At 41.4% G+C, this 18,284-nt stretch overlaps 1 protein-coding gene across 1 annotated transcript; it reads right to left on the bottom strand.

The window, feature by feature from the left end:
* Window positions 1–1,744: 1,744 nt before the first annotated feature.
* On the bottom strand, window positions 1,745–17,977 carry LOC111977864 (cysteine sulfinic acid decarboxylase). The gene is made up of 16 exons (XM_024007619.2): window positions 17,888–17,977; window positions 17,534–17,594; window positions 14,523–14,623; window positions 14,139–14,275; window positions 12,413–12,539; window positions 12,102–12,192; window positions 11,784–12,006; window positions 11,624–11,703; window positions 11,465–11,519; window positions 11,059–11,175; window positions 10,481–10,545; window positions 10,172–10,253; window positions 6,513–6,712; window positions 2,423–2,474; window positions 2,242–2,331; window positions 1,745–2,101 (listed from the first exon to the last, which is right to left on the bottom strand). The coding sequence occupies exons 3-16, from the start codon at window positions 14,605–14,607 to the stop codon at window positions 1,928–1,930; spliced, it is 1,578 nt and encodes a 525-aa protein (XP_023863387.1). The 5' UTR covers window positions 14,608–14,623; window positions 17,534–17,594; window positions 17,888–17,977; the 3' UTR covers window positions 1,745–1,927.
* Window positions 17,978–18,284: the final 307 nt, after the last annotated feature.

Raw genomic sequence — 18,284 nt, 5'->3', positions numbered from 1 at the left:
GCACATGAAGCTTATATTCCCCCTTTATTTATCCTACATCTCTGACTTGGTGTACAGGGAGAATACTGTAAGAACGGCTCATGTTCTGAATTCTGTCGCTGTACATTTCAAAAGTGCTGAACAAATAGTTATATTGACTACGTCCGCCCTAGCTACCTCATTGTCTTACTTGAAATTACGGATTGCCTCTTATCCGCTTGTTGTCCCCTTATGCCATAATTTGTACATCTCAATTGTCAGTAGAAAACATTTGTTTAAGCAAATCAGCCATATCAGCTATGTCTTTTTGTAAAGGCAGTAAATGAGGCTGAATGAACTGTTTCGCTGCCAGACAAGGCACCACTAATAGCCAGACTTAGTCCCTTTGAGAGATTTAKGCGTGGCCCTTCTCTTTGACCCCAAATGCTAATGCAGCCCTYAAGGTGTAGTGACCTTAGGCAACCTCAGTCACAGGGGCAGACTGAGACCAAAAATCGGGCCTGGAATTTCTAACACACCGGCCCGCTCTTTTCCTTGAGGCCCCCAGACTGACCCATTATTTTCCTTGAGGCCCCCATTATTAGCCAGATAATGATAATTTGCGCAAAAAACTATTTAGACAGGCCCACTGGGCTAGAAATGGACCAGCCCATCTTGCATTTGTTACGAAATGCCATATGGCCAGCCTGCCCCTGCTCAGTCAAAATGCATGGCGGGTTTGACGCCAGGAAGTGGCCCCTTAGAACACTTTTTCATGGACTTAGAATTTGACAGTACGTCCAACCGGGCTCACAACTGCAGAGCACATGTAACCACGCCAGACCAGGACCTCCACATACGGTGTCTTCACCTGCAGGATTGTCTGAGACCAGACAGCTGATGAAATTGGGTTTACAACCAAAGAATTTCTGCACGAACTGTCAAACTGTCTCAGGGAAGCTAAACTGCGTGCTCGTCGTCTTCATCAGGGTTTTGACCTGACTGCAGTTTAGCATCGTAACTGACGTCAGTGGGCAAATGCTCACCTTCGATGGCCACTGGCACGCTGGAGAAATGTGCTCTTCACGAACTAATCCTGGTTTCAACTGTACTGGGCAAATGGCAGACAGCTTGTATGGAGTTGTGTGGGCGAGGTTTGCTAATGTCAACGTTGTGTAGAAAGTGCCCCATAGTGGTGGGGTTATGATATGGGCAGGCATAAGCTACGGACAACAATCAATGGCAATTTGAATGCACAGATATACAGTGACGAGATCCTGAGGCCCATTGTCGTGCCATTCATCCTCCACCATCACATCACATTTCAGCATGATAATTTCAGGGCCCCAATGTCACAAGGATCTGTACACAATTCCTGGAAGCTGAAAATGTCCTAGTTGCATACTCAAGACATGTCACCCATTGAGCATGTTCGGGATGCTCTGTGTTCCATCTTCTGCCAATATCCAGCAACTTCACACAGCCATTTAAGAGTGGGAAAACATTCCACAGGCCACAATCAACAGCCTGATCAACTCTATGTAAAGGAGATCGTATGCTGTCGCACTGCAAAATTGTTGCGTTTATATTTTTTGTTCAGTGTATATAGGGATGATTTCTCTATGGAGTTCTGCTGCAGCCCATGGGCTCCTCTGCCTGTCTGTCTACACCAGGTATCATTGCACTGATCAGGCTTCCGTCAGCATTTGTCATGGGCATTTCTTAGAAGAATCTCCTACATCATGTTCTACAACCCAATAATAYATAAAGTAGGCCATACAATAAGTCACTGGACTAGGTTTATTACGGTGTCACATACCACATTTCAAACACTTTGTTTGGCATCTTTGTCCACAATCAGTGCCATTAGACTGATAAACATTGATCATATTGTAAAAAAAACTAACATATCTGTTGAGAGTCCATGACATAAATGGAGATGCAAGACTATATTTAGGTATAATTACTATCACAGATCATTCCCAAGCCTCTCAATCTCATTCAGACAGAATGTCATATCTTGGTGGGAGAGCTGCGGTGAGATTACTATCATGCGGAAGAAGTTGACTCGTTCACCCTGAGGCTGGTAGCCCAACATCATAGTACCCTGCTTCATCATACGCTCCTTAATCACTGGAGCCACCTGTTGATGAAGACACAAGATCACCGAAGCATTGTATCAGCCAGACAGACAAACTAACTGGATTAAATATAGAATATATCATAGCAATTGAGGTAAAAAAATAACTGGATTCATAGTAAGCACTTCACACACACACCAACCTTTGACAATCTGTCATTGTAGTCTGGACTGTTCTCCTTTCCCCTCAGACTGGGTGGTATGAACCAGAAACACACGTTCACAAACAACGGCTGTTCAACAGAACAAAAGCGGGAAGAAATAGGTGAGATAAAAACGGGAGAAGAAAATGTTTTCTATGCATTTGCTAAAACAATGACTCACCTTCCCTATGAGCTCAAAGCCCTCTCTGCTCCTCATCTCCTCCACCAGATATCTATGGTTGGACGGTCAACACAGAGATCAGTGTTCCACAACATTTGAAATGTCTTTCAATGACATACAGTACCAGTCAAAAGTTTGGACACCTACTTATGCAAAATAAATTTGGTTTGTTTGTATTTTCTACATTGTAGAATAATAGTGAAGACATCAACTATGAAATAACACATGGAATCATGTAGTAACCAAAAAAAGTGTTAAATCAAAATATATTTATTTTAATTATATTGAACAGGTGTGCCTTGTTAAAAGTTAATTTGTGGAATTTCTTTCCTTCTTAATGCGTTTGAGCCAATCAGTTGTGTTGTGACAAGGTAGGGCTGATATACAGAAGATAAGGCTATTTGGTAAAAGACCAAGTCCATATTATGGAGAACAGCTGAAATATGCAAAGACAAAAACAACAGTCCATTGTTACTAAGACATGAAGGTCAGTCAATCCGGAAAATTTCAAGAACTTTGAAAGTTTCTTCAAGTGCAGTCACAGAAACCATCAAGCGCTATGATGAAACTGGCTCTCACGAGGAGCGCCACAGGAAAGGAAGACCCCGAGTTACTTCTGCTGCAGAGGACAAGTTCATTAGAGTTACCAGCCTCAGAAATTGCAGCCCAAATAAATGCTACAGAGTTCAAGTAACAGACATCAACGTTAACTGTTCAGAGGAGACTGCGTGAATCAGGCCTTCATGGTCAAATTGCTGCAAAGAATCCACTACTAAAAGACACCAATAATAAGAAGAGACTTGCTTGGGCCAAGAAACACGAGCAATGGACATTAGACCGGTGGAAATCTGTCCTTTGGTCTGATGAGTCCAAATTTGAGATTTTTGGTTCCAACTAAGAATACCTAAGAGTGAATTAAATTATTTTGAAAACGCAATTAAGGGAATTAACTGGAATGATATCTTGTCCTATACAGATGTGGAAGCTGATCGTCAGGTTCTATCCACAATCCAGACTACAATAAATGGTTTCCGAAAGAAAATCAAATCCAAACCTGGTCAAAAGAGCACTCTTCCTTGGCTAAATGGAGAAATCTGGAAATTGATGAAAGAACGAGATTATGCTCTAAAAACAGCCCTAAAATTATAATTAGAGCATGACAGACATAGGTTTACCATGTTGAGAAATAAGGTGATGAAAGAAAAATCAGACAGGCCAAGGCAAACTTTTTTATTAACATAATTGGTGAAGCAAAGGGAAATTCTAAATTGATCTGGGAGAATATAAAAAAGTTAACAGGGAAAGACCATAGTAATACTGCAAAAAGACTAGAAATCATGGTGAATAACAATCTAACACAGGATGCAGTCGAAATAGCAATAGCCTTCAATTCCTACTTTATTGACTGTCAGGGTACTGACACAGAACCCCTCCACTGGTTTCTTGGGCTCAGTGCTAGTAAATGACGCTCAACCTGTCTTCATCATAAGGGAGGTTTCTGAGTCAGAGTTGAACAAGGTGATTAGCTCACTAAAGAACTCTAAAGCCAAAGATGTGTTTGGACTGGACTCTACCTTTCTTAAAAACTACAAAGAGTCACTCATCGGCCACATTACTAAGGTAACCAACACATCTATTGGTCTGGGGGTGTTTCCAAGGGTATGGAAGTTGGCCATCTTTAAATCGGGTGACCCTGCTGACGTGAGTAACTACAGGCCCATTAGTATACTACCTGTGGTGTCAAAGGTTGCTGAAAAGTGTGTAGCAGAACAACTGATTGCCCACCTCAACAACAGCTCCTTCACATTACACTCCACGCAGTTTGGTTTCAGAGCGAAACACTCCACAGAAACGGCCAACTGCTTTCTTCTGGAAAATGTGAAGTCCAAGATGGACAAAGGGGGCGATGTTGGGGCTGTGTTTCTGGACCTAAGGAAGGCTTTTAATACTGTTAACCATGAGATTCTCATCACAAAATTGTCCAAGTTCAACTTGTCCCCCGATGCCTTGAGATGGATGAAATCATACCTAAGGCAGAACTCAGGGTGTCAGAGAGAGCAATGAGCTGTCGCCCACTCTTAGCTATGATGTGGGTGTGCCCCAAGGGTCAATACTGGGGCCCCTCCTGTTCAGCCTGTACATTAATGATCTACCTTCTGTCTGTACTGGGACTGAAGTTCAAATGTATGCAGATGATACAGTGATATATGTGCATGCAAAGAGCAAACAACAAGCTGCACAAGAACTCACTACTGTAATGGTCCAGGTTACAAAGTGGCTCAGTGACTCGTGTTTGCATCTCAATGTGAAAAACTGTCTGCATGTTCTTCACAAAGAGGGCAACAAATGCTACTGAGCCAGATGTCTGTGTGTCAGGGGAGAAGCTCCAGGTGGTATCTGATTTTAAGTACCTTGGCATCATACTTGATTCCAACCTCTCTTTTAAAAAGCAGGTGAAAAAGGTCATTCAAATAACCAAATTCAACCTAGCTAATTTCCGATTTATACGAAATTGTTTGATACAGGAGGTAGCAAAACTGTACTTCAAATCTTTGATACTCCCCCACTTAACATACTGCTTGACTAGTTGGGCCCAAGCTTGCTGTACAGCATTGAAACCCATTCAGTCTGTCTACAAACAGACTCTCAAAGTGCTTGATAGGAAGCCCAATAGCCATCATCACTGTTACATCCTCAGAAAGCATGAGCTCCTGAGTTGGGAAAATCTTGTGCAATACACCGACACGTCTTGTATTCAAGATCCTAAATGGCTTGGCTCCCCCTCCACTCAGTATTTCTGTTAAACAGAAAACCCAAACATATGGCAGCAGATCCACAAGGTCTGCCATGAGAGGTGACTGTATAGTTCCCTTAACGAAAAGCACCTTTAGTAAATCCGCTTTCTCTGTGAGAGCTTCCCATGTCTGGAATACACTGCCATCAGACACACACAACTGCACCACCTATTACACTTTCACAAAAAACATGAAGACATGGCTAAAGGTCAATCAGATTTGTGAACATAATCCCTAGCTGTGTATTGCCGCTTTCCATGTCTGTAGCTTGTGAGGTGTGGAAACACTGTTGCTTTTATGGATTTTGTCTTGTTGCTTTTTGTGATATGTTGCTCTGTCTGTATGCTATGTCTTGCTTGTCCTATGTTGCTCTGCGTGTGCTCACTGCTCATTGATTGTCTGTATTGTAATTGTTTTTAATAACCTGCCCAGGGACTGCGGTTGAAAACTAGCCGCCTGGCTAAAACCGGCACTTTTACTGAAACATTGATTAATGTGCACTGTCCCTGCAAAAATAAAATAAACTCAAACTGCTGTATCTTTGTGAGACAGAGTAGGTGAACGGATGATCTCTGCATGTATGGTTCCCACCGTGAAGCATGGAGGTGGTGGTGTGATGTTGAGGGGGTCTGTGATTTACTGTCTGATTTATTTAGAATTCCAGGCACATTTAAGCATTCTGCAGCGATACACCATCCCATCTGGTTTGCACTTGGTGGGACTATCATTTGTTGTTTTTCAACAGGACAATGACCCAACACAGCTCCAGGCTGTGTAAGAGCTATTTGACCAAAGAGAGTGATGAGTACTGCATCAAATGATCTGGCCTCCACAATCACCCAACCTCAACCCAATTGAGATGGTTTGGGATGAGTTGGACCACAGAGTGAAGGAAAAGCAGCCAACAAGTGCTCAGCATATGTGGGAACTCCTTCAAGACTGTTGGAAAATCATTCCAGGTAAAGCTGGTTGAGAGATGCCAAGAGTGTGCAAAGCTGTCATCAAGGCAAAGTATGGCTACTTAATAAAATATATTTGTATATAAATTAAACACTTTTTTGGTTACTACATGACTCCATGTGTGTTATTTCATCGTTTTGATGTCTTCGCCATTATTCTACAATGTAGAAAATAGTAAAAAATAAAGAAAAACCCTTGAATGAGTAGGTGTCCAAACTTGACTGTACTGTAGATTCGATACATTTTTTTTTAAATGACAGCTCTAAGGTGTTTTAAGTAAGGAGCTTGACTAGTCAGACTTACAGCAGTAGGTTTGTGAATGTCTATGTTTGTACCTTGTATGGGCGAAAGCCCTGTCAACACGCTCTTCCAAGCCTTTTGACCCAACAGCTTTCCACATCAACCACAGCTTCAGGCAGTCAACCTTACGGCCACACTGTATCGACTTGTCCCCCGTGTCCAGACTCGTGTCATAGAACTTGTCCTGCTGGAAGAGGTACTTTGCATCCGCACTGTGGCAATGTTTCAATAGGTGCTGTGGAAAAGGGGAAGAGATCAAGAATAGCTGAGATTTAACAAAAAAAAATGGCAACAGACTGGTCATAACTGAAAAGACAAACAGGTATCAAACTGTCACGACAGGAAAGAAGGAGAACTATAGAAAGCATGGTCTTTAAACCTGTGGTGCCCAGGCCCCTGCCCAACCCCACCAACCACAAGGACCCGTGGTACTGGAACGTTCCAGGAATTCCTTTGATTGGCAGAGAGCAGGTTTACTGGCATGCCAGACCCCACGAAACCTGGGTACTGGTAAAGTCCCACAACAACACAAGGGAACAATGTAACTCAGACACACATAGCAGTCCGTCTATGCGGGTCACTACAATATCCTCACAATTTTCTCAATGTAATTTCCCTTTTTTTGGACACCAAATTATTGGGCTTTTTAGCTAACATTCCACTCAGTGTCACTTGGCACATAACATGGAGTGTTCGCTAAAAACACTAGCAACCAGGCTACCAAATTATAAACGGAATCTTCAAATTTATGACATGAAAGGATGTGATTAGCCATTTTCTTTAAAATAGACCCCCTCCCCTGATTACAGTTGACTACTGGAGGGAATGCTCACATAAGTATGTGGACACCCCTTCAAATTAGTGGATCCGTCCATTTCAGCAACACCCTTTTCTGACGTGTATAAAATTGACAAACAATGGCAGTAGAATGACCTTACTGAAGAGCTCAGTGACTTTCAACATGGCACCATCATAGGATGCCACCTTTCCAACAAGTCAGCTTGTCAAATTTCTGCCCAGCTAAAGCTGCCCCAGTCAACTATAAGTGATGTTATTGTGAAATGGAAACGTCTAGGAGGAACGACTCAGCCACGAAGTGGTAGGTCACACAAGCTCCAGAACAGGACCGCCGAGTGTTGAAGCATGTAAAAAACGCCCGTCCTCAGTTGCAACACTCACTACCGAGTTTCCAAACTGTCTCTGGAAGCAACGTCAACACAAGAACTGTTCGTTGGGAGCTGCACACAAGCCTAAGATCACCATGCACAATGCCAGGCGTTGGCTGGAGTGGTGTAAAGCTCACCGCCATTGGACTCTGGAGCAGTGGAAACGCATTCTCTGGAGTGCTGAATCACGCTTAACCAATCTGGGTTTGGCGGACGCCAGGAGAACGCTACTGACCCAAAAGCAGTGCCAACTGTAAAGTTTGGTGGAGGAGGAATAATGGTCTGGGGCCGTTTGTCATGGTTCGGGCTAGGGCCCTTAGTTCCAGTGAAGAGAAATAACGGAAATAATACAGTGACATTCTAGACGATTCTGTGCTTCCAACTTTGTGGCAACAGTTTGGTGTTTCCTGTTTCAGCATGACAATGCCCCCGTGCACAAAGTGAGGTCCATACAGAAATGGTTTGTCGAAATCATGTGGAAGAACATGACTGGCCTGCACAGAGCCCTGACCTCAACCCCATTCAACACCTTTGGGATGAATTGGAACGCCAACTGTGAGCCAGGTCTAATCGCCCAACATCAGTGCCTGACCTCACTAATGCTCTTGTGGCTGAATGGAAACAAGTCCCTGCAGCAATGTTCCAACATCTAGTGGAAAGCCTAACCAGAAGAGAGGAGGCTGTTATAGCAGCAACATGGGGGGACCAACTCCATATTAATGCCCATGATTTTGAAATGAGATGTTTGACGAGCAGGTGTCCACATACTTTTGGTAATGTAGTGCACCTTTGTAATGAGTGATTTTCAAGACGGCAACACCAATGACATACAACTTAGGGACATTTATCTTGGTAAAAAAAAAAAAATGTAATTGCCTTTAATATCAGTGGTGTAAAGTACTCAAGTAAAAATACTTAAGTACTAAAGTTGTTTTTTGGGGAATCTGTACATTACAATTTATATATTTTTTTTACTTCACTTTTTTTTTAACCCCTTTTCGTGATATCCAATTGGTAGTTACAATCTTGTCCCATCGCTGCAACTCCCGTACGGACTCGGGAGTGATAAAGATCGAGAGCCATGCGTCTGCCGAAACACGATCCTGCCAAGTCGCACTGCTTCTTGACACACTGCCTGCTTAACCCGGAAGCCAGCCGCACCAATGTGTTGGAGGAAACACTGTACAACTGGCGACCAAAGTCAGCGTGCATGCGCCCGGCCCGCCACAAGGAGTTGCTGGAGCGCAATGGGACAAGGACATCCCGGCCAGCCAAACCCTCCCCTAACCCGGACGACGCTGGGCCAAATTGTGCACCGCCTCATGCTTAGCAGGACAGGACAAAATTGTCTAATTCACACACTTATCAAGAGAACATCCCTGGTCATCCCGACTGCCTCTGATCTGGTGGACTCACTAAACACATGCTTCATTTGTAAAAGTGTTGGAGCATGCCCCTGGCTATCTGTAAAAATTATGCCATCATGTTTACTTTATATAATAAACCACTTTTTTATTTAAAAAAAACTTGATACTTAAGTATCTTTAAAATTTAGTTGTAGTATTTTACTGGGTGACTCACTTTTACTTAAGTCATTTCTATTAAGGCATCTTTACTTTTACTCAAGTATGACAAATTAGTACTTTTTCATCACTGTTTATATATATATATATATATATATATATATATATATATATATATATATATAGACACATTGTTGTAGTCACCCTACCTTCACATTTCTCACTGTCAATCGTGAATTATAATCGTGAATTATAAAGTTTTACTGGTGAAACAACCAGCATCTACCTGCCAACCATTTGATCTCAATCAGTTTCATGGGAATATGCATTTAGATGTTAGTTATGTAGTTTTTCAATTACGTACAGTGAGTGGATTTTTAGAGTTGATGGCATTAACAAACTGTAGCATACCTGTGTTTTGTTTCAATCAAAATCACATTTTGCCTAGTGGCGCACACGCAAGTTTTTAAAAATGATACATTAACATTATACTATGCTATTATATTTGGTTCTGTTATGTACAAAAGGCCTACTATCATTATGTGATCTTGCAGACATTGATTCAGCTTTGCTCTGAATTTATTGAAACGAACACCATTCAGAGGAGCTTGTTCCGTACAAGTAGAGCAGAGACTGTGCGCAAGTAGAGAATCCCGCACATGCGCAGACGTGTTGAGACCATTAGACCCTGGGAATATGGATCAAGAAAAATCGGTTCCGCAGCCAATACTGCATGTCGACATAAAAATTGTATCTAGGAGTTAATCTGACGATGGGTAAGTAGAACAAAACGGATTAATTGCCCAAATATCCCTTTAAACAAGTATAAAGGACATGCATTACATTTTATCATTGACAAACAGTTCAATATAAACAAAACCATGTATGATGTGTAAATAGTTGTCATTTTTAAGTGATTTTTATGGTTGCAAAGGCAAGGGACGCAAATGGCATCGCATCTCAAGAACAACCCTTTGGTGCGGATCTCGTGAAGGGGTGTCTTACTGTGGTGTCCTTGAGCAGAATGGCTGAACACTGCAAGCCCGTCAGCATCATCTTGTGTGGATTCCAAGTCACTGAATCGGCTCTGATCACAAACACATCATTACACGCGAGTCAAAGTCATATGTTGAGCCATTCAGAAGGCTTGCCCAGTCATGCGAGACATCAAGACACCTAATCTATACTTTGGTACACTAGCACACACAGGCTGAATTCATATTAAAGCTTTTTTTGCAGGAGCAGCAGCGGCACATTTAGACGTTTTGTGTACAACTTAATTCCGGTAACTGTATTCTGAGCATGCAATCCTACCTCTCAACTCCTTTCATGAGATGTTTGTGTTCCTTTGAGAAGAGAACACTCCCTCCCCAGGCTGCCTGTGCCAAACCACAAGAGAACGCCAGTCAGTACAGATGTAGGATCTTAATTTGATTACCCTGTTGCAGAAGAACTTTCGTGCAACGCAGGAAACTTTCATTTGTAGTGTATTTGAGGTTTAAAAAGGCGTCTGAAATTCATTCAGACTTGATTTGCCCTTATGTGAAACGCATCAACCCCTTCAAAAATCCATTAATTCTAATCCAAATAATTCAYATTTCCTGTTGCTGCAAGATTATTTTCCTGCTATAGCAAACTGGCTCAAATTAAGATCCTACATCTTATTCTTCAGGTCAACATACATGGGAAAGATGGTCAACTGTTGAAAAGGATGTAAATTAGACAGTGGCTATCTTTTACATTCTTTTGGGAATGGGGTATGAAGTTTTGATCAACATAATAGATGCCGTCGGGCATCATCTTGACAGAAGACTACTTTTGTTGTCTGAAAACATTGGACAAAGTTTGATTCTGGAGTGAAAGATCTTTTTTTTCTCTTTTTTTTTACTCACATCAACATGCATCCACAACCCCTGTCTGTCACAGATGTCAGCGATGGGCTCCAGTGGGTCAAAGGCTCCTTGTACAGTCGTTCCTGACGTGGCATGGACAAAGAATGGCACTGCCCCCTGGTAGGTGAAGAGGGGTAATGAAAGATGCCCTTGCATCTCTACTAGGTGCCTTGTAGTGTGATATGTGCATTGCCGACAGACTACTAGGAATTGCAGATAAAATATTTTAAAAGCTAATAGAGTACTAAGAATTCATCAGATCCTTGTGCAAGATATCACTGATTGTCTATCAGAAATTCCTAGTAGTCTATTGGCAATTCCTACTGTTATCGGTATAAATACTGAATATCACAGCACATAAAATAGAATTTACACAGTAAATTAAAAAGGTAAACAGTAAACTTGCTTGAGATTTCGCCAGCTCAATTGTCTCAGCAAGGTCTTCTGGAATCATGCAACCCCTGTAGGACAACAGAGAGCACGTGTTAAAATCTGTAAATCATGTATGCCTAAGAATGATGAGATGTCTGACAAGAGTCACAAGGAAAGGTTCTGATCACTTTACCCATCATCCACTTTGACCTTAAACACGTTCTCGGTCCCAATACCCTGAAATGCAGCCGCTTTCATCACAGAGTAGTGGCTCTGGAGGAAAGTTTGGGTATAATGAATGAATGGGAAGTTGAATAGTGTATTACTTCTACCATACAGTCCGTTTTCCCCACCTGTTGAGATGTAAAGACAGCCAGTCGAGGGAGGGACCACATTCCCTTTAGTTTTACTTCTGGGAAGGCCCGGTAGCGTGCTACGTTCATGGCATACATGTTAGACATGGTACCGCCTGGGCAGAAGATGCCATCTCCCTCTGCCCACCCAACTAGAGAACGTAGCTTGGAGAGTACCTCGTCTTCCATCAGGACAAACACTGGAGCCACCTCATAGGTATACCTGTAAAAGAACAGTCCATCACAAGCATCTTCATACCAAAACATACTTTATGGTATGTATATGTGCATATAAATATATATATTGCTTTCTCCTACTGGCTAGTGTTAAGAGCCTCCGTAAGGAATCGTCCTGTCAAGGCATGGTAGTCCACCCCGGCAAAGAGCTGATTGAAGAACCGCGGATGATCTGGAAAGAGATATGCTCTTTACTGTAGTGCATGCATTCAGGACCGTCCCAAGCGATCGCATTTACCAAGAATCTAATGTAACCAAAACCACACTCATCTCGCTCTGTCTAATGTTTCCCTGTGGGGTCGGGTTAGCTCTGGTCCAAGGCGCTAGTGCGGCTAGCAGCAAACCGCCCTAACAACCTGGACAGAGCTAGGGATGAGGGGGGGGCGACTTACTGGTCTTGACACTGTACTTGGCCACATCACGTATTCTCTGCAGCAGCTGGTGTTGCGGCTCCCCATTCTCTCGCAGCTCCAGATCTAGCAGAGCAGCTAACTCCTCTGGCTCGCGCCACTCACACACCTGTGACCAGGGGTATAACAAGCACAGGCAACCCATCAAAATACAGCACTGAGTAACAACTATGCTACCTATAACAAACGGAACAAATCATCATTCTTTTACCAAACTTTGCATCGGCACTCTTCAAGTAAATGTGTTTTTGTAAAATTCTGTGGAAACTTAAAAGTAGTCCTTGTGCATAGAGTAGTATGGTCTGGTTAACTTAGCAATCATTGGTTTTTGTTTGCCATACGTTTTAAAGTGAAAACTCTGTCACTTACCGTGGAATTGCGTTTATTTTTTGCGTTTATTTTTTAATTTATTTAACTAGGCAAGTCAGTTAAGAACAAATTCTTAATTACAATGACGGCCTAGGAACAGTGGGTTAACTGCCTGGTTCAGGGGCAGAACGACAGATTTTTCATCTTGTCAGCTCGGGGATTCGATCTAGCAACCTTTTGGTTACTGGCCCAAAGCTCTAACCACTAGGCTACCTGCCACTAGGCTACCTACCGGTACAGGCCCAACATAACAATATAGTGCCTTCAAAAAGTATTCACACCCCTCAACTTCTTCCACATTTTGTTGGATAAGCTGAAATGTCTTGACTCAATAAGTATTCAACCCCTTTGTCATGGCAAGCCTAAATAAGTTCAGGAGTAAAAAGAGTTTAATGGTTGTGATATGAGAAACCTGAGGATGGAACAATAACTTTGTAGTTACTCCACAATACTAACCTAAATGACAGAGTGAAAAGAAAGAAGCCTATACAGAATAAAAAAATATTCCAAAACATGCATCCTGTTTGCWACAGGGCACTTAAGTAACACTGAAAAAAAAAGAAAATTGGCAAATAAATTAACTTTTTGTCCTGAATACAAAGCACTATGTTTGGGGCAAATCCAAAACACCACATCACCAAGTACCACTCTTCATATTTTCAAGCATAGTAGTGGTTGCATCATGTTATGGGTATGATTATCATCGACAAGGACTAAGAAGTTCAGGATAAAAAGAAACGGAACAAAGGTATAAGCACTGGCAAAATCCTAGACAAAGCCCTGGTTCAGTCTGCTCTCCAATATACACTGGGATACTAATTCACCTTTCAGCAGGACAATAACCTAAAACACAAGGACAACTCTACACTGGAGTTGCTTACCAAGACATGGAATGTTCCCGAGTGGCATGGTTAGTTTTGGCAATGATCAACAATCAACTTGACAGACCTTGAAGAATTATTTTAAGAATAAAGTMAAAAATATTGTAAAATCCAGGTGTGCAAAGCTCTTAGAGACTTACTCAAAAAGACTCACAGCTGTAATCGCCACCAAAGCTGCGTCTACAAAATATTGACTTAGGGGTGTAAACACTTATGCAAATTAAATATGTCTGTACTTAATTTTCAATAAATTTGCAACAACTTGTTTTCACTTTTTCATTATGGGGTATTGTGGGTAGATGGGTGATAAATAAAATATTGAATGCCATTATGAATTCAGGCTGTAACAACAAAACGTGGAATAAGTCAAAGGGTATAAATACTTTCTGAAGGCACTCTATATGGCACAATGCAGAGAACAGGCATGTTAGGCTAGAGATTAGACAGGGATGTGAGACCTTCTCTTTGACGTCTGTGCCTTTACATAGCACCTCCTCAATGATGACTTTAAAAGCCTCGGTCAGGAAGAGCTGGCCTTCACTGTTGTCCAGAAGAGGTTCATTCATATTCTGCTGACCATACACGGGAGAAGGTCCTGTAGTTGTCCCATAGTCCAACCAGGAAAAAGGAGAGAGGGTTGAATAGAGTTGTAGTAGTTTCATGATACTGCATTGTTGAGTCAGTAGTTAAAGTCAATCATTAGAACTACCAACAAGTTCTTTGCATGGTTAAGGTCTTTATACAATAGCAATTCATGGTATTGTAGATATCTAGTCACAGGTTGAGAACCCTGGAGAGTGCACCCTCCTCSCGTCAGATAACACACAAACATTCCAAATCACCTTGCTCTGAAACAACACTCTGATTACTCCACCAGTCAAGAAAGGAAGACCATCCCAGGTTCCAGAATCTAGGTAGGTGACTCATGACTTAATACCACAGTCTGCAAATAAGACCAAACAGAAACAATTGAGAAAATGCATCCCTTGACATTACACATTTCTAAAAAGGGGTCATTTACACTACATACATTTACGGAAGCAAAACAAAACAAAATATAACCTGCATATTAGAGGTCAACCGATTAATCGGAATGGCCGATTAATTAGGGTCGATTTCATAACAAAATCGGTAAATCGGCCTTTTTGGACACCGATTATGGCCGACTACATTGCACTCCACGAGGAGACTGCGTGGCAGGCTGACTACCTGTTATGCGAATGCAGCAAGGAGCCAAGATAAGGTGCTAGCTAGCATTAAACTTATCTTAGAAAAAAACTATCAATCTTAACATAATCACCAGCTAACTACACATGGTTGATGATATTACTAGTTTATCTAGTTCGTCCTRCATTGCATATAATCGATGCTTAATTATTATATTAGTTAATATTGCCTGCTAACATGAATTTCTTTTAACTAGGGAAATTGTGTCACTTCTCTTGCATTCTGTGCAAGCAGAGTCAGGGCATATGCAGCAGCTTTTTTTGGTCCTCCAATAATTGGTATCGGAGTTGAAAAATCAWAATCGTCGACCTCTACTGCATATACACATACTTGTATAGTAAAGATGCAAATCTTGTGCGTCACCTTACCTAGTAGGTAGTGTGCGAGACAGACCCTAGACTTGCTCCCATCCGCGCAGTAACATGTATAATTGTGCACATTCCTCTGACTAGGTGTTGTACTCATGCCAGATCTTACAACACCTAGATAGGTATTTGAAGTATCATCATATGTAAGAGCAATCTGTCAGTTGATGACATTGCACACAACCATTGGTGGATGCTTGCAACATCTGAACAGGGGAACGCGATCAGTCTCCTCAAGCCAAATGCTCCTACAGTAATTGGTTGCGTTGCCCTGCTCAGACGTTGCATGCATCAACCAATGGTAGAGTGCCACGTCATCGACTGACAGATTGCTATWACMTATGATGTGCTTAGCTGATACTTAAAATACCTATCCAGGGGTTGTAAGATCTGGCATGCATCAGCACCCAAAATCTTAATAGCAGAGCAATCTTATTAAAATAGCTGAAATACACTGAATAAAAATAAACACAACATGTAAAGTGTTGGAACCATGTTTCATGAGCTGAAATAAAAGCTCCCAGAAATGTTCCAGACGCACAAAAAGCTGCTCTCTCAAATGTTGGGCACAAATATATTTACATCCTTGTTAGTGGGCATTTCTCCTTTGCCAAGATAATCCATCCACCTGACAGGTGTGGCATATCAAGAAGCTGATTAAACAGCATGATCATTACACAGGTGCACCTTCTGCTGGGGACAATAAAAGGCCACTCTAAAATGTGCCGTTTTGTTGCACAACACAATGCCACAGATGTCTCAAGTTGAGGGAGAGTGCAACTGGCAAGCTGACTGCAGGAATGTCCAAAAATACTTTTGAAAGGTCATCAAACATGGAATTCCTTGTCAGAAACTGAGGCAACTTTCTAGAGATCCGACTTCATGATTTGACCTTGTTTTAAATCAGAATTCCCAGTTGTCTTGAAAGCACCATATATCCAGAAATACTGTAAATAATGACGAGATGGTCTTGTCTCCGCCCTATCAAATGGGAGTTGTTGTCCAGCAGACCGATTTAATTGGAGTGGACCCTGTCGCTTCGCCTCCTCCCTTCTGGTATATCTCTTTCGCCTGTGTGACTCGGACTGTGAAATCTGACACCACTTGAAGCTGGGATGTTTCGCCTACCATTTCAGTCGCTCTTCCAACTGTCCAACTCCTGGCTAAACGCGATGGTCACATTCCCCTGCTCAGACATTGCACGCATCAACCAATGGTTGCGTGCTACGTCATTAACAGTGTCATCGCCTGACAAATTGCTATAACATATGATGTGATTAGCTGATACATTAAATACCTATCCAGGCGYTGTAATATCTGGCATGCAACAACAACGCATGGCCAGAGGAACACACCCTAGGTCACAGCCACTAACAATGCACATGTCTGCAATCCTTAGATCCTAGCAAAGCAGGATGGGTTCGTCGCTCTAGCACATTCAAAGATCGATTTATAGCAAACTTTATCAAAGCAATCAACAAAAAATAAATGATATTTTTACTATTAACACTTTCGGTTATTCATAGACGGACAATATTAATATGAGCTGAAAGGTCAGTTCCTAATATGTTCAGGAAGCCAAGCTAAAGCCCTGTCTGATGTTCAGAAGAGTGGAGCATAAGTTTTGATCAAGAGAGACCTTTAGAGAACATTTGCATATTTTCTAAGACTAAACATACAAATATGTATTTTACAGTTATAAGCAAGGTAAAATCTTACTGAGTCATTTTATAATTTGATTGTACTATATTTTGAAAACATACAAGTAACTTCAAGCCTTATACGTTTTGTTGAATAGGAAATACATAATTCAGATTTAATATTTTCATATTTGTACGATGTACTTGAGCTTGTGTCCTCAAATGTGACTGACGTTACACCTCCGCAAGTTATAAAAATGAAAAAAATACCAGAAATGTATTGGAGTATGGAGGATTAATAGTTATTGTTTATCGCCCTCATGATAAATAATCACATTTGGGATTACATAGATTAGCCTACATTTTATTTACGCTAAAATTGAAACGTAAAAGCAATTTAGTTACGGTTCAGCTGGTAGCTAACGTTAAAATTAAGCTAACTAGCTAATCATARGCGGCACGTGAGTTTCAAGTTAGAAAAAATAATAACGAAATAAAAATCACCTTTATGATAAAGTATTGCATGCATCATCGAATTTGCAGACTAATGTGAAATGACCTACTATTGATAATGTGATGAGTAGGTTGGATAGTCATTCATAAGGCTAATAATATACTCACGTTCACAAAAGACAATTCTGCTTTTCTTCTTTCTTTGCACACATCCAGAGCCCAACCCCAGCTAGAGGAACATTTTTAAGGATGGTTATTTAAAACGTTTTTTTAAAACGTGTCCTTCTACAAACAAAATTCATGCAATTCTACAACTAAGTACTTTTCATGACTAAATAGTCTCTACTGACAAACTGAGATCAATAAAAACGACCATGTATTGAATGCAACCATCTAATCGATGCCTATGAAAAGGGGAGACATATTGTAGGCTATGACGTCCATCTAGATGAACTTATTGTCCTAAAAAAAACTTTCCAGAACCCTGGACTCCAACTATAAATATAGAACACACGTACTCACCGAGAATATGGCTGATGCTGTCCACTATAGTGCCAAAACGTTAGTTTTTCTGGATCAAAATGGGGTTTAGGTGGTGGGCGTGGCCAAGGGCGTGGTCACTGGTGCTGTTGCCGACCGAACATTTTCGAGGCCCGCCTGTTGGCCGCAGTGACACAATGTAGCTGTTTTAAAGCTAATTTCGTGCAATTCTACCCATTTTTCCATGTGGTGGAGATGAAATGTTGCAGTTTTAAAACAAATTTGCTGCAAATTTACACATTTGGCCATGGCCTATGCTATCTGAGTGACTCAAGCATTGTAACAAAATCAATGGGGCCCCCATGCCATGAGAAAAATTATTCTGAATGCAGTTTTTTAAAATGTTGATTCTCCTTCACTGTCTAGCTTTTATTTAGGT

Source organism: Salvelinus sp. IW2-2015, linkage group LG18 (genome assembly GCF_002910315.2).
Source record: "Salvelinus sp. IW2-2015 linkage group LG18, ASM291031v2, whole genome shotgun sequence".
NCBI classification, from domain to species: Eukaryota; Metazoa; Chordata; class Actinopteri; order Salmoniformes; family Salmonidae; genus Salvelinus; species Salvelinus sp. IW2-2015.
The sequence above is the reverse complement of the archived record's forward strand: the minus strand, read 5'-3'. Positions and strand labels throughout refer to the sequence as shown.

Bases quoted from the DNA above. Each gene is read 5' to 3' on its own strand.
- LOC111977864 (XM_024007619.2), bottom strand. From the start codon at position 14,607: ATGAGTCACCTACCTAGATTCTGGAACCTGGGATGGTCTTCCTTTCTT. The intron at 12,540-14,138 runs GTCTCACATCCC...CCCTGGTCACAG, and splicing joins GCACAGACGTCAAAGAGAAG to GTGTGTGAGTGGCGCGAGCC. The intron at 10,546-11,058 runs GTGAGTAAAAAA...GGTTTGGCACAG, and splicing joins GGTTGTGGATGCATGTTGAT to GCAGCCTGGGGAGGGAGTGT.